This window comes from Microcaecilia unicolor, chromosome 3 (assembly GCF_901765095.1).
Source record: "Microcaecilia unicolor chromosome 3, aMicUni1.1, whole genome shotgun sequence".
Classification (NCBI taxonomy): Eukaryota; Metazoa; Chordata; class Amphibia; order Gymnophiona; family Siphonopidae; genus Microcaecilia; species Microcaecilia unicolor.
In genome coordinates, this window is record NC_044033.1 from 193,067,462 (window position 1) to 193,088,875 (window position 21,414).

The window sequence follows — 21,414 nt, forward strand, 5'->3', positions numbered from 1 at the left end:
ACGTTGTACTTGCAGGACGTCAGATTCAGAAACCTGAAAGGAAGGAAGAAGACTTCAGCTGGCGGGGGATGGGCTCCCCGCCAACCCAGGTAGGTGACGGCGAGCAAGGTGGGGGGGGGTCAATGGTAGGGGGGTGCAGGGCCAAATCTACAGGGGCCCTGGCCCCTGTGGCCCCATAGCAGCAACGCCCCTGTTTTCAACCCATTCCTCGGGACACACCTAGCCAGTCAGGTTTTCAGGACACCCACAATGAATATACATAAAATAAATTTGCATAGCATGCAGGTAGGGCATGCAAATCTATCTCATGCATATTTATTGTGGGTATCCATTACTGGCTAGGTATGTCCCGAGGACTGGGTTGAGAACCCTTGGCTTAGAGGAAACAATGCCCTACCCTCGATGCATTAACACAAGAGCAGATACTTAGCAGGATGCACATTATAAGATAATTGTTCCCAAATCTGTGCTAGGAATCTCCAGCCAGTCAAATTTTTAGGATATCCACAATGAATATGCTTGAGGTTGATTTGTCCAGAAGCTGTGCATGGAAATCTCTCTCATGCATATTCACTGTGGATAACCTGAAAATCTCACTGGCTGGAGGTCTTCCAGGACTTTTTGAGGGCTCCCTGCAATGGAACTGAGGCATTCAGCTATACCACTTGCCCTTTTTTCCTTCTTCCATGGTGTGTGTAATCTCACATTAAAATGTATGCACACACACATCCTCATGGCTAACAGCTCAACTATCTAATGATTCATGGACAACAATTATATCTGATTAACCAATGAATACTGTTATATAAACAAACATCCCCAAAGGCATAACATCTTTCAACATCTTTCAACAAAGTCTAGAATAACATGAGCATGCCCTTAACGAAAAGATTGTACATGAACACAAGTGAAGGCTTGAGGTAGATACCTGACCCAAGGCACACGATTAATTACAGTAACAAAGTGCAGAACATTGTACAGTGTGGCTTCCTAATCCTACCTGGCTGATGGACAATGGCTCTTCCATACTTCTGTCATCAGATGATTTTGGAATCTCTAATCTGTCAATGAACGTCTGGAGTTCTTTCCTGAATGCCTTCATCTGTGCATTTATTCGATAAAGCAGCTCATGCTCTCTTATCCTGCTGCCTTCATCCTCGTCATCCATCAGTCCAAACAGGTCTCCATTGGCCACATAAATTCTAGCCTCCGTTATAATGGTACTTGTGTCAGCGATGAGGCGATCTATTGTTTTGCCTAGGCGCTCAGCTTCGCAGCGAATATCCTTCATTTGCTGCCGGTCTGCAAAGTTCTTTTGCCAGCCGGCTGCTGGAGGATAGAAGGATCTGGTTGGTGTCAAACACCGAATGTTGCGCACTTCCTCTGAGTCACTTTCTCCACCAATTGGACCTTCTCTTTTCCTGTGTGGAGGCCGGGAGTCATCATCGCTTTCTTTCTTGCCTGCATCGCTTTCTGCATCACTGTCTCGTGGGCTCCCCCGAATTCCCAGGTGAGAGGCCAGGTCATAGCGCTGCATGTTGGACATGAGTACCCTATTCTCATACTGAAGTTGCATGACCTTGCCACTCAGTTCATTGATTTGCATTCGGGCAGCTTTCAGCTCCTCCTGTAGCACTTCAGTCTTGGCACCATCACTGTGCCGGGAAGTCTCATGGGATCCAGATTTGTACTTGTATTTGTTCAGTTCGGTGGTGATACGCTTGTTTTGCTCCTCTAGGTCAGACAAATTTCTTCTCAGTAACTCAGCCTCATCTTCTACCAACTGCAAATGCTGCCTTAGCTCTGAGAGAGACTCATTTTGCTCCCCCATGAGAGGATTTGCTGTCCCTGAGTAGTCATCACCTCGAAGATCATCAAGTTCCGCTTTCAGTCCTCTGTTTTCTACCTCCAGTTCTACAATTTTCCGGCCAAGTATATTGGCTTCCTCTTCCACCAACCTCAGTCGAAGTTTAAGCTCTGCTTCTCTCGTTGTAGGAGGCCCTCCTGCCTCCCCTTTGGGTAAAGGACTGTCAAGGTCTCCGTAGAAGGACCTGTACTTCTGCAGTTCATGCTCCAATCTGTCTTTCTCCTTATCTATCTTAGCCATTTTTTTTCTCATCAAGGCAGCTTCTTCCTTCACAAACTGGAGTTGGCATTTCAGATCTTCATTATCCTCCTAGTTAGAAAAGTATCAAAAGAATACAATGAAAATTTGTTATTCAAATAAGCAAAATTAAACTAATCAATAGGAAAAGTTCTTTAAAGGAAAGGATACTAAAACTGTTGCCCAATTATTTGATCTATGTGGGAAATTAAGTTTACTTTCTATTTCAACTGGACCTAAAATGAAAACCAAACCAAGAACTATAAACCAAACAATATAATATCTATCTGGCATACATCAAAAATATTGCATAGGGACAATCATAAATTACTATATCAACCCAGAACCAAGAAGTACAGGGCAAGTAAAAATGTAATCATAGCCCTAAATCACATAATTAAATGCTCTATTGCAGAGTCCACTATCTAATATATTTAAAATGTGGACAACGATGCTTATTTCAGTGCTATTTGGGTTGTAGACATGCATAAACTGGCATTTAGATATTTATATTGTGTAAAAATCTGCAAAACTGAAAGACATGCATCTGGCAAGGGGCGTGGTCTGGGCATTTTTTTAGGGTGGGTCTAGAGTGAGCCTAAAACATAAACGTGAATGCACCATTTCAGAAAGGGAATGCACGTCTATGTCCAAAAAGATAATGTTGGAATTTACACCTGCTACCTGAAATTGTCTAGGTTTCAAAAGTGAGCAACACTCCACTGGCGGGATTAGGGGAGGTCACCCTTTAATCTCCCAATAGTTGATGCCCCCTTTTTGCACCTGAAAGCAAAACTGGCAAGGGATACCGGGATCTGTGACAGCTTCGAGAAAAATTCACGTTTATGTTTCTAAAATGGCTAACATGAATGTTTATGTTCTGGTACATCACCATTTATGTTGCTACTTCATACTATATAGAGTTTAAGAGCCATTAATGTTTTAGGCATTTATGATTCTAAAATGAATGCTCCTGCCACACGGAAATGGCATATTTTAGAACAGGCTCTGTGTCGACAGATTCTGTTCTAAAATACTAGTGGAACTTGAGAGATCCCAACCTGGACGTCTCAGTTCCGATTTGAATGTCCTTTCTAAAATGTTGCTCCACATTTCATGAAAATGTCCATGATAAAATTATATGTTTCTGTTTAAATTGTTCTTATTTTTTCATCCTTTGTTCTAGAAAATTGAACCAGAAAAATGTCAAATACATAAAGCCAGTATTAGATGATAGGCAATACTATGAAGATAAAAGGTGTTTGGACAGGAAAACTGTCAATTAGGCATGTCCTTCTATGCCTGCTATATATAGATGTAATCCCCCATTATAATAAGGATTACTAAAGAATATGCGAGAACTCTCCAGAGTTGCTGGGGAGGAGGGTTCTGAGGTTGTAGGTGGTAAAGAATCCAGTCCAAAGGGTTGGGTTCCTGGGAAGAATGCAGAGGGAAATGTTCCTAGTCGTTGAGTGACACTGAACAGTAGGGGGAACCCCTGAGGATGGTGAGCCCAAAGACCTGCTTGGGACCTGGAGGCACAAGTTTGCTGGAAACAACTAGAAAAAGTTGGGGAAGTGATGGCAAAGGGGAGTTGAGTGCTAGTACTCCCATGACTTCATCCCTATGAGCAGTCCAGAGAGCATGCTGGACTGAATACAAGGTTGGAGGAGGAGGACTGTGGAGAAAGCATTTGTGGTCCCTTTGGAGAGGGTACCACCAGAAGTAAGAGCAGCAACCCCTTTACCTGAACTCTTTGGGGCAACCTGGACAGAAAATCCGGTGGTGTGTCGGCTACTCAGGGGGAAAGAACAGAGCATTTTGTGGAAGGTGCCGAAAGATCTGGTGACGGGCCTTTCCAATCCTGGTACAATGCTGGAATATTTGTGCTTAGCCACAGGGGAAGTAGACCTGTATATCCCCGTGGTGTTGGCGACTGAGTGCGAAGTGAGGAGCCCAGAAGTCAAGCGCCTAATTAGAAGCCTTAACATCAGCATGGACCAAGCTGGGGGAGACGGTGTTGCTATTCTGAGACCGGAGGAGGTGGCTGGCAGCTGGTTGGGTAACCCAGTGCCAAAAGAATTACTGGAACAGCCTTGGATTTACAGGGGAGAGCAGGTGGTGAGAAGCTCCCTAAGGTGAGCAGAGCAGACATTTAAAGAAACTGGTTTGGGATATTTGGGGACTGGGTTACCTATATGTCCCCTTACCGGTCATGTGCATAATGGACGCCCAGAGAGAAACTTGGATTTGGGAGGCAATTTTTCAGAGGATGAGGCCTGATCCAAGTTATCCCATTGAAATGGAGAACCCCACAGTCTGGAACCATAATGAAGCTCAATATCGAAAATGGACCACTGGCAGAATTATTAGAAAACATGATGTGGAGGGTGTGGACTCTTACCATAGAGTCCAATTTCATAATGTCACCAGTTTGCTACAAGGGGTGGGGGGTGGGGGGTGCTTGAATGAAAATCAGATCTGAAATGGTATCGGTAAACTGAGTGTAAATGGAACTAAAAAGGACCCAGGGTTTGTTTAAACTGAAAGAATGTGTGATGTTCCTGTATTGAGTTGAAGAATTTTGTGTGATGCAGAGGAAAACTGTTGGTTGTTGAATACCAGTATCAAATGAAGGTGATGTGGTATAAAACAAAATTTGGTAAAAGTAAAAAAAAATATATGTTCAATAAAGTTTATGTTTGCTCGTTGATCACCAAGGGGTAAGGAAGAATACAATGAATTGAAGGAGAGTGCAGAGAGTATTAAAGTGTGTTTCTGGAAAAAAAATAAAGCGTATAAAGGTTGAGCAGGTTGCCACCTTTACTAGAGCTAAGGTGTCCTGATTCATGCTCAAAAGTAAATTAAGTAGGAAAAATAAAACTTAAGTAGGCTGCCACCCTTGCCACTACCTGGGTGTCCTGGTTTGAGTGGGGTCTTCAAGAGGTACATTTTAAATGGTAACTTTTGTTGGGAAAAGAAAAGAGGAACACAAACTGGCTGTTGGAATATGAGGTGTGAAATGTGAATCCACGAGGGAGCACAAGTACTTAGAACTTAACCTAAGAACAAGGAGTGCTTGAACTAAGGGAAGGTGAAGCCTCAGAACTTCCTCTTTTAATTTCAAAGTGGCAGGACCTTAGTAACATAGTAACATAGTAGATGACAGCAAAAAAAGACCTGCACGGTCCACCCAGTCTGCCCAACAAGATAAACTCACATGTGCTATTTTTTGTGTATACCTTACCTTGATTTGTACCTGTCTTTTTCAGGGCACAGACCGTATAAGTCTGCCCAGCACTATCCCCGCCTTCCAACCACCAGCCCCGCCTCCCACCACCGGCTCTGGCACAGACCGTGTAAGTCTGCCCAGCACTATCCCCACCTCCCAACCACCAGCCCCACCTCCCACCACCGGCTCTGGCACAGACCGTATAAGTCTGCCCAGCACTATCCCCGCCTCCCAGCTACCAGTCCCGCCTCCCACCACCGGCTCTGGCACAGACCGTATAAGTCTGCCCAGCACTATCCCCGCCTCCCAACCACCAGTCCCGCCTCCCACCACCGGCTCTGGCACAGACTGTATAAGTCTGCCCAGCACTATCCCCACCTCCCAACCACCAGCCCTGCCTCCCACCACTGGCTAAGCTTCTGGGGATCCCTTCCTTCTGAGCAAGATTCCTTTATGTTTATCCCACGCATGTTTGAATTCCATTACCGTTTTCCTCTCCACCACTTCCCGCGGGAGGGCATTCCAAGCATCCACCACTCTCTCCATGAAAAAATACTTCCTGACATTTACCTTCTAAGGTAAATTTACCTCACTGGCATAAAATATCTCCTACATGTAGGAACTGTTAAAATTCCAATTGTTCTTTAATCCTTGTGGACACTCTAACACGTGACTATAATTAAAAAAAAATAAAAAAAAGCAACTTAGCTTTCATTCAAAAGTGCGCTCAATATTCAGCTGCTGCCCCCCTTGCCAATCCTTTGGCAAGGGTGGCAGCCTGTTTAAGCTTTATTCTTCCTACTTATATTTACTTTTGACCATGAGTCAGGTCACCTTAGTTCTAGTAAAAGCAGCAACCTGCTTAGCCTTTATACTTTTTTTTTCCCAGGAACACGCTTTATATTCTCCACACTCTCCTTCAACTCATTGTAAAGGATTGGAGGGGGCAGCAGTTGAATATTGAGTGCGCTTTTGAATGAAAGCTAAGTTGCTTTTTTTTTTTTAAATTATAGTCACTTGTTAAATAGGGTATCCAGAAGGATTAAAGAACAATTGGAGTTGTAACAATTGCTACACTTAGGTGGTCTTTTATGCCAATGACGTAAATTTACCCTAGAAGGTTCTGCCACTTTGAAATTAAAAGAGAGTGGAGGAGGGTTCTGAGGCTTTTTTTCTCCTGTAGTGCAAGCATTCCTTTGTTCTTAGGTTAAATTCTAAGTACTTGTGCTACTGCATTGGAAGAGTGATTTTTGTGATATGTGGAGGTATATTTTCAAAGCAAAGTAACCTATGGAACTTTGTAAGTCTAAGCGCTTTGAAAATGAGCCCCACAGTCTCTTTCATCCTCTCTTTATATAATCCACGAGAGGTTGAACAAACATCTGGATAAATGTTTGGAACTGTAATAAGGATGGTGTTTCAGTATCAAAGAAAAAGAAATGGTTATGGCTGAATAGTGTTGATGTTATTAGGATGTGTTTAATGACCCCTGAGGGAGGAGGGGAGAATAAAGGTTTGGATCTTGAGGACAAGGGAAGATGATTCTCTGTGATAGAATCAGGGAAATCATCTTTCATTTACTGGGGGGGGGGGGGGGGGGGGGAGAAAGAGTGTAATCTCCCATTATAACAGGGATTACTAAAGAATATGAGAGAACTCTCCAGAGTTGCTGGGGGGGAGGTGGGGGGTTCTGAGGTTGGGGGTGGTAAAGGATCCAGCCCAAGGGGGTGGGTTCCTGGGAAAATTGCAGAGGGAAATGTTCCTGGTTGTTGAGTGGACAGTAGGGGGTGGCATTTAGAGTTAATAAATATTGCTGTTGGGGAAAGCACATGGTCTTTGGTAGCCTCTACCCCCGCCAGGACCCTTATGGAGAGGAGGGTGTCCTGATTGGGCTCAAGAAAGTAACTGAACTAAGAGAAGGTTTTTGCCAATTCCAGCATTAACTGTGAGGTGGAGGAGGGGATCCCAGACTGGGAGCAGGAACAGAGTCTGTTCAGAGCCAAAGGTGGTAGCCCGGAGAGTTACTCCTTTGGAAGAGTGTGGAGAGACAGGAAGGTCTGGTCCAAAAGGAAGATCGCTTGCTGCACCAGCACTGCAGGTACAGCCTTAGGTTGTTTCAACCCAGAAAGGATGGGTTATGGACAGGAGGAGATGTAAATATGTACATACTGTAGGATCTACAAATGTGGATTAGAGGATTTGCACCACATCCCTAAATTGGCTTGTGACAGTTTGTATAACTGGATTACAAATTAACTGTTTGAGCTAAACAGGTTTGGATTGTCTCTTGCAGAAGTTTAGTAAAGTTTGCTGTTGCAAAAAATACAATCCTTGGCGTGGAGAGTATTTTTTGAAGTAAGAGTAATCCCAGCCTGATAAAAAGTACTCAGTAAAGCCCACCTTAACACCCTATGAACTACCGGAGAAAGCCCAGCCAGGCCTGCACCTAAGCTCTTGTGAAAAAAGATAAGCACTGTGTGTGTGTGAATTGTTTTGTGGCCTGAGCCAAGGGATGCAGGACCCGGAGACTTAGTCGGTGACCCAGGACACTGTGCTGAGAGTGAGACCCGGGTTACATAAGCATTCAACATAAATGTGGGTTTTTTAAAATATAAAATACATGTATATATGCACATAGTACACGCACACATTTATATCTGAATGTACACATGGATACTTATTTTATAAAGACATGTGCCACGAGGCATATTTTCAAAGCACTTAGACATACAAAGTTTTATAGTAATCAGTGGAACTTTGTAAGTCTAACTGCTTTGAAAATGAGCCTTTATAAAAAAGAAACACAATACAGTCCAAAAAAAAAAAAAAAAAGGAAACTAGATAGCTCAATTCACTAATGTTTATGGAAGAAATATCTCCCCATGAATCAGTAGTTCAACATAACATCATATTTTGAATCCATATCTGCTTCAGGGACACAATTCAACATGACAGTCTACCACATCCTAGAAATTTCTTTGGTGCTGAAAATTTGTTATTTTGGATATGTTTTGTCTTTATGAAATGAGCATACAATAGGTGAGTAATTCAATACTTTGTTACGTACCCTGTTATAACACTGCCCTCTAAATTAGTGCTACGATCAAACTTTTTTTTTTACTGTCACCAGATGCCTTGATTCCACTTTCATTTGGTAACAATTTACAATGGCTCCTTTACATTTTTTTTGTTTTATGCCAGATATGTATTATTTATAGTTGCCATATTTGTTACAGATGTCACATCATGAAAAATTCAGCAATATAAAGCTGTCCAAATTCTCAGCGCTGTTCCCAATTTCATTCCTGTGTCGGTGTCTCCACTGCTGGTCAACAGTAAGAAGCTATCTGCTTTTTCATCGGCATCAGATAAGCAGCCCAGAGGTCCAACCTAGCTGTGGCCTCTTGCTGAACTTAAGTGCTTCCTGCATCTGTCAGGAAAGTACCAAACAGGCATCAGAAGTTTCCAGAAAGGAGAAGAACTTTATAGAACAATTGTGAAGTCTCTGGAAACCGAAGAAAGGTTAGAACTGCAGAATAATAAACAGTGAAGAGGGTTTGGTGGCAGTAGTAGCCGTCCTTGCTAGTATAAGTCACTCCAAGCATTCTGAATTGTTATAGGTCCCATCTCCCGCCTCTGACCCGTAGTTCACAGGGAGACACTTTCTTTCCAAGCCTGCAGCAGAGGTCTTGAATGAAGAATCAGCCTGCTAGATCCTCACAGATTAGCACTACCAAGGCACTAGCTTAAACAGCAAGGATTTATGGACCAGGGACAAGCCTCAGAACCTGAAGCTTGTCGCTGGCTTGTGTAGTATGGAAGTATGGGGAACCTCTGCACCTCGTAGGGTCCAACAGCAGGGAAAAGGAGTCCATTTAAGGAATCTGTTATGTCTACCAGGCACCCTGTACCTAACCTTAGGGATGCATGTACCATCTAAAGCAGGAGATAGCTACTGGTATCTGGAATGGATCCTCAGAAGCTTAGCCGAAATTGGGTGGCGGAGCAGGTGGGGGAAGAGAGGTTGGTGGTTGGGAGGCGAGGATAGTGGAGGGCAGACTTATACGGTCCGTGCCAGAGCCGGTGATGGGAGGCGGGACGTGGTTGGGAGGTGGGAAATACTGCTGGGCAGACTTGTACAGTCTGTGCCCTGAAAAAGGCAGGTACAAATCAAGGTAAGGTATACACATATGAGTTTATCTTGTTGGGCAGACTGGATGGACCATGCAGGTCTTTTTCTGCCGTCATCTACTATGTTACTATGTTACTATGGTATAAACTGATAACTCCATTTTAGTCTGTCATCAAGGTTGCCTGAAAAGTTGTGTTTATGGAGGCCTATGAGCTCACTGCGAGCTAGGGCGTGGTAACCAGGCAGCCGCCACGCTCAATCCCACAGCTTCCTCCGCCCCCTTCCTCCTGGCCTGCTCCCTGAGCTGTTGATGCAGCCACTACAGCACTAGGGACTCCCCTTGACGATTGGAGCACGGCCAGGGAGGCGGTGGAGCATGCCTTCGGCAAAAGTGAGGAAGATTTAAATGTTCGCCGGGGCCCTGAGCCAGCTCTCTGTGGCACCTGGCAACATTTTTCAAGCAGCATTTGTACCCAGCAGCATTTCATTTTCAGCACCCGATAGAAACCGGAAGAACAGTAGCAGCATCTTCTACTGTCAAAGACCCGCAGCTCCCGTGTCTTCCTCTCCATATTGACAAAACCCTGACACAAAGCCAGAGAGTGTTGGGAATCAGCTGCAGCCCGTGATTGACCTCCCTTGTGTTATTCTCCATGGGAGTGGTAAATGGAGCTCGGATCACATAGGTAAGGACAGCTTGCTCCTTAGTTTATGGCAGTATCTCAGGGTTTTTAGGCTTAGCTTTTACCTCTTGTGTGCATTCTTCGCTCCTCCAGATCCACGTTCTTCCTAGTTTTCTTTGTGACAAGTTTCCCCCCTCTCCACAAGGTCTCCTTACTTTTGAGTGGCTCTCCTCCTTTTCTTCAATGTAAGAGCCCAATTATGGGCCCTTGATAATGCTCCCTAAGCTGGCCTGGTAACACATTCTGGTTCCCTGCACCAGAATGTGCAGGTTCCCTGCAATACCCAAGTGCTTCTAGCTGGTCCAGCTTCCCCCATGTGATCTAAGAGACAGCGACACCCACTCAAATGCTACATTGACTCAGTAGACCTACCACTCCTACGTTCATTGCTGCGCCCTACTACAGAACTCCAGCAACATACTAAGGCTGTACCTGTGAATGTCATCCTTCTGGTGGATTGCTCTCTGGAACCAGTCTTGCCTGAAGAGAGAGAGTCACAGAAAGACCCTCCCAAGTGTGACATATCAGCAGGCCGATGCAGCACCCCTTGGTCTTGAAAAGATTGGGCGCTGGAATCCGAACCACCACACATGACTACAGGTACCGGTGTGGTCCTGCTGCCAGCCTTGCCTGATCAGAATACACAAACATCCGATGATCCATGTCACCTCTTAATGCAGTGCCGATGAAGGGACCTGGAAAGTTTCGGCTTATTCACAACCTCTCTCAACCCACCGGACAATCAATCAATGATTACATCCCAGAGAGTACTACTATGGTGTAATACATAGCTGCCAGAAAGGTGGATTTCATTGCCCAGGTGGACATCGAGTCTGCATTCCACCTGCTTCCTGTTCATCCCAAATGCTTCCCGCTCTAGGTCATCCGTTATAGGGAGAACTTCTTCTTTGACAAGTGTATGCCTATGGACTGCGTACTCTCTTGCAACCATCCAGCTCCATCCTGCATTGGGTAGTGTCTGCGCAGGCAATTGCCAAGACCATTGCTCACTACCTTGATGATTTATTTTTCATGGGCCAGGTAACTCTGGCACCTGGAAGGAGCTCATGAACACCTTCAGTGGTATAGCTGGAAAATTCGGGGTCCCCACTGCATGCAACAAAACTACAGGACCTACCCAAGTCATCCCTTTCATTGGAATTGAAATTGAGTCAATAGCCATGACCACAAGGTTACCGCCCGATAAGTTGTTCTACTTGAAGTGCAAGATCACATCTGTAGCAGCATCCAAGCTCACCAAATATAATTCCCTTATTAGCTTCCTGAATTTTGCTTGTCTCATTATCCCAATGGACAGAATATTCACATGGAGAGCAGCAGCTTCCATGGCCGGGATAACACGCAAGCGTACCACATCAGAATTACCTTCACTATGAAGCAGGACATGCAGATTTGGCTTAGCTTTTTGCAGACTTCAATGGCCTTGCCATGATACAATCAGAACCAAAATCAAACATGGACTTGGACCTCTTTACAGACACAGCCAGTGTGGTGGAATGAGGGAAGTAGTACAAGGGAGCCTGGTTCATAGCACTCTGTAGTAGATTGAGTCTGGGATCATTAGAAACATTACATAGTAGCATAGTAACATAGTAGATGATGGCAGATAAAGACCTCTACAGTCCATCCAGTCTGCCCAACATGATAAACTCATAACATAAGGTATGATGTGACACTTCATATGTATACCTGATCTGATATGTATACATGTAAGGTAATTTTTAAGGCATAGACTGTAGAGGTCTGCCCAGCACTGTACTTATTCTAAAACTTCTAAAGTTGTCATCAACACCCCTGAAAAGCTCCACTCCAGCCCATCCAAATCTATTCAGCCACAATCAGGGAGTAGACCGTTGAAGACTGCCCAGCACCAGCCTTGTTCTCTAACATTTGAATGAATCTGTCCAGCCACGATCAGGGCACACACCGTAGAAGTCTGTCCAGTTCTGGCTTTGATGTTGCCACCTAATCTCCCCTAATCTTCTTTGGATCCATTCCTCCTAAACAGGATTCCTTTCTGTTTATCCCATATATTTTTGAATTCCTGCAGGAGGGCATTCCAGATATCTACCACTCTCTCTGGGGAAAAGTACTTCCTGACATTATTCCTGAGTCAGCCCCTCTACAACCTCAATTCATGTCCTCTAGTTCTACCACCTTCCCGTCTCTAGATAAGGTTTGTTTGTAGATGAATACCTTTCAAATATTTGAACGTCTGTATCGTATCCAGTGGCTTAGGAAGGGCGGGGCGGTGGGGGCGGTCCGCCCCGGGTGTCAGCGGGTGGGGGGGTGCTCTGGACAGCCCTCGTCTCCTGCCTTCACCCTTCGTTTTTTTTAAAATCCATTGCAGCGACACAGGCAGCGCTTTGCGTCTGCCCTGCGTGTGCTGTGAAGAGAGAAAATCACCTCGCTGGCGTCGGGCCTTCCCGCGTTGTGTCCCGCCCTCTTCTGAGGTAACTTCCTATTTCCTCAAGGGCGGGACACAACGTGGGAAGGCCCGACGCCAGCGAGGTGATTTTCTCTCTTCACAGCACACGCAGGGCAGACGCGAAGCGCTGCCTGCGTTGCTGCAATGGATTTTAAAAAAAAACGAAGGATGATGACAGGAGAGGAGGGCTCTGTTAGCTCTCCACGAGGGGGGACGGGACCTGATCGGGAGGGGGGGGGGGCAGATGGGAGAAGAGGTGGGGGTGTTCAGAGAGGAGAAGGGGATTGGGGAGGGGTTGGGGAGCCCAGAGAGGTGTTCAGAGGGGAGAAGGGGATTGGGGAAGGGTTGGGGAGCCCAGAGGGGTGTTCAGAGGGGAGAAGGGGATTGGGGAGGGTGGGGGAGCCCAGAGGGGTGTTCAGAGGGGAGAAGGGGATTGGGAAGGGGTGGGGGAGCCCAGAGGGGTGATCAGAGGGGAGAAGTGGATTGGAGAGAGTGGGGGAGCTCAGAGGGGAGAAGGGGATTGGGGAGGGAGGGTGGGGAGCCCAGAGGGGTGCTCGGAGGGGAGAAGGGGATTGGGAAGGGGTGGGGGAGCTCAGAGGGGTGCTCAGAGGGAAGAAGGGGATTGGGGAGGGGGGGGGGAGCCCAGAGGGGAGCTCAGAGGGGAGAAGGGATTGGGGAGGGTGGGGGAGCCCAGAGGGGAGAAGGGGATTGGGGAGGGAGGGTGGGGGAGCCCAGATGGGTGCTCGGAGGGGAGAAGGGGATTGGAAAGGGGTGGGGGAGCTCAGAGGGGAGAAGGGGATTGGGGAGGGAGGGTGGGGGAGCCCAGAGGGGTGCTCGGAGGGGAGAAGGGGATTGGGAAGGGGTGGGGCAGCCCAGAGGGGTGTTCAGAGGGGAGAAGTGGATTGGAGAGAGTGGGGGAGCTCAGAGGGGAGAAGGGGATTGGGGAGGGAGGGTGGGGAGCCCAGAGGGGTGCTCGGAGGGGAGAAGGGGATTGGGAAGGGGTGGGGGAGCTCAGAGGGAAGAAGGGGATTGGGGAGGGGTGGGGGAGCCCAGAGGGGAGCTCAGAGGGGAGAAGGGGATTGGGGAGGGTGGGGGAGCCCAGAGGGGAGAAGGGGATTGGGGAGGGAGGGTGGGGGAGCCCAGATGGGTGCTCGGAGGGGAGAAGGGGATTGGAAAGGAGTGGGGGAGCTCAGAGGGGAGAAGGGGATTGGGGAGGGAGGGTGGGGGAGCCCAGAGGGGTGCTCGGAGGGGAGAAGGGGATTGGGAAGGGGTGGGGGAGCTCAGAGGGGTGCTCAGAGGGAAGAAGGGGATTGGGGAGGGGTGGGGGAGCCCAGAGGGGAGCTCAGAGGGGAGAAGGGGATTGGGGAGGGTGGGGGAGCCCAGAGGGGAGAAGGGGATTGGGGAGGGAGGGTGGGGGAGCCCAGATGGGTGCTCGGAGGGGAGAAGGGGATTGGAAAGGGGTGGGGGAGCTCAGAGGGGAGAAGGGGATTGGGGAGGGAGGGTGGAGGAGCCCAGAGGGGTGCTCGGAGGGGAGAAGGGGATTGGGAAGGGGTGGGGGAGCTCAGAGGGGAGTGCTCAGATGGGCGAAGGGGTCTGAAGCTGGAACTGGGGTCTGACAAGGGGCAAGAGGGAAAATGGGTCCATGCCTGCGGCAGGTGGGAGAATGGGTCTGGGGCTGAAAAGGGGGGATGCAAGGCATGTGGTGGATGAAGGGGGGCTGGAACTGGGGCTGAAAAGGGGATAGGGAGAAGTGGCTGGGGGCTGAAGCTTGGGACTAATGGAAGAAAAGAGCTGGGGACTGGTGGGATAGTGGGGCTGAAAAGGGGGGCAGGTGGGAGATGTGGGCTGGGGCTGGAACTAGGGGCAGGTGGAATAAGGGGGCTGGAACTGGGGGCTGAAAAGGACAGACCCTGGATGGAAGGGGGGAGTGTGAGGGAGGGCAGACCCTGGATGGATGGGAGAGGGAGGGCAGATGGATTGAAGGGGCAGAGAGAAAGGGCAGATGGTGGGTGGAAGGGGGAGAGAGAAAGAGGGCAGACTGGGGCAAATGGTGGATGGAAGAGGCAGAGATAGAGGGCAGACTGGATGGAAGGGAGAGAGAGGGCAGACAGTGGATGGAAGGGGCAGAGAGAGAGGACAGACAGTGGATGGAAGGGACATTAGAGAGGGCAGACACTGGAGGGCAGAGAGAGAGAGAGAGAGAGAGAGAGCAAAGACAGATGCTGGATGGAAGGAAGACTGTGAAAAGAAGATGAGGAAAGCAGAAACCAGAGACAACAAACTGTAAATAAAATACATATTTTTATTTTTTTGCTTTAACATGTAAATAAGGTAATCTTTTTATTGGACTAATTTTAATACATTTTGACTTAACTTTCAGAGAACAAAACCCCCTTCCTCAGGTCAGGATAGGATACTGTAACAGCACTATACTGTATTGACCTGAGGAAGGAGATTTTGGCCTCTGGAAGCTAAATGTATTAGCTAATGTATTAGTCCAATAAAATGGTATTTTATTTTCTGTATTTGTTTTATTTCTATTTGTTAATTTGTAAAGTGGTGATTGGTATGTGTTAGTTTTTTCAAATTTACATCTGCTTTCTTTATATTTTGCACAGTATTAGGGGACATTTTCTGTTTCTGTGGTGTTGCATTGTATGCAGAGTCTGGCATCGGGGGTTCAGTTTAATTTTTGTCTAAATAGAAAGTTTATTATTACTTTTTCTATAGTGGATTAGGGTGTATCTGTGTTTGTGAAAAAGACATGGCTTTCGGTTGCCATTGACTGTGCAGGATCGACGATCTGTACTAATCTGTGTTTTCGTTTTACAATAGGTGAATTGATGTTCTAGTGTTCGACTGTAGTGTTTAAGATGCTTTCCTTTTCCTTGTGTGACTCGTACAAATTACTGCTTATGGTATGGTAGAATTGCTCTATATATAGGTCCTGAGTGTTTTGTATTCTCGGTATGCCTAGTACTGGATTTCAGGGGGGGGGGGGGGGTGTTAAAAAATGACCGGCCCCGGGTGTCAACTACCCTAGCTACGCCACTGATCGTATCACCCCTGTTCCTCCTTTCCTTCAAGGTATGCATGTTCAGGTCTACAAGTCTCTCCTCATACGTCTTAAACCCCATACGATTTTTGTTGCTTTTCTTTGAACCACTTCGTCTTTTTACATCAATAGCAAGATATGGCCTCCAAATTGAACACAATACTCCACGTGGGGCCTCACCAACAACATATACAGAGGCATCAACACCTCTTTCTTCTGCTGGTTATGTCCTTCTCTATGCAGCCATGGCCATTGCCTATCGTACTGTTTCGTCACCTTGAGATCCTCAGACACCATCACCCCAAGGACCCTCTCCTGAGCTGACCTTACCAATCTCTCCCCTCATATTGGGTGCATCTCTTTTGGATTTCTACACCCTAAATACATCACTCTGTATTTATTTGCAATAAATTTTAACTGTCAGACCTTGACCATTCTTCCAGTGTTTGGAGATCTCTTCTCATGGTTTCTACTCCCTCCAGGGTATCCACTGTTATTGGTTATCTTCATGTCATCTGCAAAAAAGGCAACCTTTTCCCTCTAATCCTTCAGCAATGTCTCTCACAAATATATTAAACAGAATCGGCCCCAGTACCAACCCCTGAGGCACTCCACTGCTCACCTTCCTTTCCTCTGAGAAGATTCCATTTAGCCAGATCCAAAACAGATCTATCTGGAAAGGGTTCAAAAGCTGCCTACTTGCCCTCTCACGAACCTCCGATCCTACTTGATGGGCCATTCACCTGATGGACATCCTCTCCTTACCCACCAAGATGTCACCTCTCTTACAAGGTTTCAGTTTGCTGCTGTCTTCGACAAAGGACTCCGGTAGGTAGGACAATATCCTGAGGAATATGATACACATTCATTTTGAAGCGGTGCCACCACAGTTGCCTTCCAGCTCGGACTCCCTGCTCTTGCTATTCACAGACTTGGACGATGGAAGTCGAAGGTGTACCAGAGCTACATCAGACCTCTTGATTTAGCAGGATCAACATTGCATCACTAACCACTCCCCATTCATTTTTCAGGACTCCTGGGCTCCTGGCATGGATAGTGAGACATTCCTACATCCTAAGAATTGGCAAACAATCTATGTCCTGCCCCCTGGGTACGTATCTTGGATTGGAAGCTAGGTGTTTGCACATCAAGTGGTTGGGATTTCCAGGAATAAGATGGCACTAGCTCCTACCTTACGCTCAGGACGTATTAGGAACTTTGGCTCTGCCGGATGCATTGGTCATCCATTTAGGGGGGCAATGATATCAGTGAGCTACCTTGCGAACAGCTAAGAAGGACATCTTTGAGTTATTCATCTTATTCGGTGGTAAGAAATCATCACTCAGCTATGATGAACATTCTCAAAGTTGTGGTCTCATGATTTAAAGAATCACCAGATTGGACTGTGGACTAGTCAGCTTGGTGGAGACAAGATCTGGTGTGAACGGGCCACCCAGCCCACTCCAGGAAACGTCCGCTTGGATGAGAGTCATTTCCTGGACAATGCGGAAGGCTTATTGATCAATGACTTCCATGAGGCGCAGGAGCGGAATTTCGGACAGCAATACATCTGGGATTTCTTTATGAGGCTTTGCCTTGCACTAGCATGGAAACTGCTTCAAAAAAAAAAAAAAAGTAACTTTGATTACATGGAGTTGGGGGGGACTCGAGACAGGCCTGCTAGTCACAAGTCCATGGTGGATGCACCTGAGCCTAGAAAACACCTGGATGGGCAGGAGCACCTAAAGAAATAGTGTTCAGTCGAATGTGGTGAACAACTGTGCACCTACTGAAAAGATGTATCACCTAGCTGGGGCTCATGGCAGGTGTGCTGCTAGAATGGTTTACAGCCAGGAAAGCGGATATATAATGTGGCCTAGCTGGACAAAGATATAGGGTGGGTTACTGCATGAATGACGAGGAGAATGAAGAATGGACATTGAACTTATAGCTTGGGTGCTTCCTAGGATGTTCTTATAAATTTTAATGAATAAAGCTATGGTCTTTTGTCCCTACACCTACCTTGCATTTAGTTATTGGAATGTGAGATGTATGAACTAGCAGGAGAGAATGCAGCCTGCCAATGTTACTGCCTTCACCACTGATAACATTGAGAATAGCATGATAAGAGCTATCTGTGTGTGTGAGCCAGTCTGGTAAGAGGAGTAAGGAGGAGTAAGGAGATACAACAAATTGTGTATGCTGCTAGCATCCTGTTTCCAACAGTGGCCAATCCAGGTCACAAATACCTGGCAAGATCCCAGAAAACTCAATACATTTTATGCTGCTTATCCCAGAAATAAGCAGTGAATTTTCCCCAAGTCAATTTAATAATGGTCTATGACTTTTCCTTTAGGAAGCCGTCCAGACCCTTTAAAAACCCTGCTAAGCTAACCGCCTTTACCACATTCTCTGGCAACGAATTCCAGAGTTTAATTACACGTTGATTGAAGAAAACGTTTCTCCGCTTTGTATTAAATTTACTACTTTGTAGCTTCATCGCATGCCCCCTAGTTCTAGTATTTTTGGAAAGAGTACACAAACGATTCACGTCTACCCGTTCCACTTCACTCATTATTTTATAGACCTCTATCATATCTCCCCTCAGCCGTCTCTTCTCCAAGCCGACGAGCCCTAGACACTTCAACCTTTCCTGCATCTGTAAATTTAACCGTTAAAGAAACAGTAAAAGCTTGTGTGAACTGGATTATTAACTCACCTACAAATGCACTCGATCTGCAGCCCCTCCCTACCTCTCTACCCTCATCTCCCCATACGTCCCTACCCGTAACCTCCACTCTCAAGACAAATCCCTCCTTTCAGTACCCTTCTCCACCACCGCCAACTCTAGGCTTCGCCCTTTCTGCCTCGCCTCACCCCATGCTTGGAACAAACTCCCTGAGCCCATACGCCGGGTCCCCTCCCTACCCATCTTCAAATCATTGCTCAAAGCCCACCTCTTCAATGTCGCCTGATCACTACACCTCTTCTCAGGAAATCTCAATTACCCCAACTTGACATTTCGTCCTTTAGATTGTAAGCTCTTCTGAGCAGGGACCGTCCTTATTTGTTAATTTGTACAGCGCTGCGTAACCCTAGTAGCGCTCTAGAAATGTTAAGTAGTAGTAGTAGTAGTAGAGTATGGATGTGAAGTCTAATGCCACTTGCTCAGAAATCTAGGGTAAATCCTAGTCCTGGCTCTGTCCCACCACACTGGGCTTGTACTAGGCAGTTGCCTAGGCGCACATATTGAGTGAAAGGTTGCACGGATAATGAATTGCAGCCACCAGTAAAAGGAACAGTTTTAAAGTACACAAATTAAGGACTGGCATGATGGCCAGGTGAGATCCCTGCAAGACATCACTCAGGAAATCTTAGACTGAATTTTGGATGTGACTTCTGCTCACTGAACCAGCACAAGCTAGGAGTGCTGCACAGGAGATATTCACAACCTTTGGAGGAGGCAAACCCTGCTATTACACAACAGCAGAATTTGAGCTTTGGAATAAAAATGGATGGGGCTCTGAAAGAAGCTTCAGCCTTGGCCCCTTACCAAGAGCTTGACACTGTGTTAAATGAGGTATAACGGTGGATCTTAACCCAGTCCTAAGGAACCACCTGATTTCCAGGATATCCAGAATGAATATACATGAGATAGATTACATATAATGGAGGTAGTGCATGCAAATCTGTTTTGTGGATATTATTATTATTATTAACATTTGTATAGCGCTACCAGACGCACGCAGCGCTGAACACCTGACATAGAGAGACAGTCCCTGCTCAATACAGCTTACAATCTAAAAGTAATACAGACAGACAAGACAATTAAGGGCGATGTCAATTAAGATAATTAAGACAATTAAGTCAATTAAGATAATTAAGACAAGACAATTAAGGGCGAGGGAGTACTGGGTGAGAAGGAACAAGGGGAGGCAAATGAGTAGTAGCTAGGAGCCAAAAGCAGTGGTGAAAAGGTGGGTTTTCAGCATAGATTTGAAAACACTGCAGATATCCCAAACATCAGAGTGACCAGGCAGTCTCTGATAACCATCGAGTCATAGAGGTGTGTGTATTTTTAACCTAAAAAATGGAATGTAGGAATAAAGGCCTACAGCTATCAGCTTCAGAGTCCCTTGTCCTAAACAGCAGCAGGTTGGGATGGGGAAAGTTCCAAATGAGCTGGACGGTCAGATATGGAGAAAGGCATGCCAGGCCATAAAGAACAGGGTATTCAAGAAAAATGTTGCTGGGTTTTTAACTTACCTCAGTGGGTGTCTGCTGGGTCTTTTTCTCAGATTTTTGCACATCTTTGCTCCCTCTTCTTTTGAGTGACAACTGGAAAAACAAGGAAATTCAATACATTATCACCCAAAGAGATTGCCTGAGCCCCTCTGAAGAAGAAGTACCATTGTGTCGTACTATGCAGTTATGCCAAGTGCACCATGAGCAACTTATTTTATACATTCAAAGGCCCACTTTACATAGGGTTACCATATGGCTCCAGAAAAAGGAGGACGGATTGAGCCAGCCGGGTTTTACTTCCATTGCTTGAAAGCAATGGAAGTAAAACCCGGCTGGCTCAATCCGTCCTCCTTTTTCTGGAGCCATAAGGTAACCCTAACTTTACATAGAGGGAAGAAATCAAAATACAGATGTCCAGGCTGGGATAGGCTCATTTTTTTTTTGTTATATGTGTACCCCGTGCTTTCCCACTCATGGCAGGCTCACTGTAGCTTACATGGGGCAACAGAAGGTTAAGTGACTTGCCCAGAGTCACAAGGAGCTGCCTGTGCCTCAAGTGGGAATTGAACTCAGTTCCTCAGGACCAAAGTCCACCACCCTAACCACTAGGCTACTCCTCCACTCCAGCAGGATTTTAGAAAAGGCTCTGGAATTGTACAGCTTTCCTAAAATACCCACAGGACTGCACGTATATTTGTCAAGAGCAGCCATTTTAGAAATATAACATGGATAAAATTATCCCAGCAGCTTCCACGTAAAGGTGTTCCTTGTACCAACACATCACTTGATATTCAGCACTTTTGAACCAACCAAGAATGGCTACTGGCTGGTTAAATACCCTAATGCTGGCTGTGCTAATATTTAGCACAAGACAGTCGACTATCTCAGCTGAATATTAGCACTTAACAGCTAGCCCAGTCACTTTTTACATCGCACAACATAGCTGGTTAGTACCAACATTCATTAGCTGACTGGCTAAGTAGAGCGGCCAGATAGACCCGGATAAATAGCAGATCTATCTTTGGCCACTATAACTTAGCTGGTCAGTTGATGAATATTGGCTTAACCGGCTATGTGCATAGTGGCCAAAAAAATACCCTGGAAATAAAATGCCGGTCACCGGATACAACCCGGCACTGAATTCCGGGTTTGCCATCGACCACAGGAGGCAGCCCGGCTATCCCCCAAGGTCTATCAGCCCCACAGTGTTTATTTCACTTCAGAACTTAGAATAAGTTAATACTGCTATTCTATACAGCAAAAATGGTGTTGTACTAAAATGGGATTTTGTGCAAATAAACTTCTTTGTTTTTATTAAGGCAACTTCAACGTACATCTGAATGACCTTACATGTTTACAAGTGAAGACTCATACAATATGTATTCCTGATGCAGGCAGGTGCCGAAATGTAGCTGCGTCAGGATTTGTGTCTGTTAAAATAAAATTTTTAACTATACTACATGTATATCCAGTGCATTTTATCAAGCAAAAAAGGTGCCGGTACTCAAATGCCA

General features: G+C 46.2%; 1 protein-coding gene across 2 annotated transcripts in view; it reads right to left on the reverse strand.

The window, feature by feature from the left end:
* The window catches only part of SOGA3 (SOGA family member 3), a 78,023-nt gene that overhangs the window by 15,437 nt on the left and 41,172 nt on the right, over positions 1-21,414 (reverse strand). For both annotated transcript variants that reach the window (XR_003941484.1, XM_030196866.1), the window contains exons 4-5: positions 19,922-19,993; positions 1,001-2,176 (exon numbers count right to left, since the gene is read on the reverse strand). Coding sequence is in view for 1 of the 2 variants with exons in the window: in XM_030196866.1 (XP_030052726.1) it covers positions 1,001-2,176; positions 19,922-19,993 (1,248 nt within the window). In the remaining variant the exon portion in view is untranslated. The remainder of the gene's footprint in view (positions 1-1,000; positions 2,177-19,921; positions 19,994-21,414) is intronic.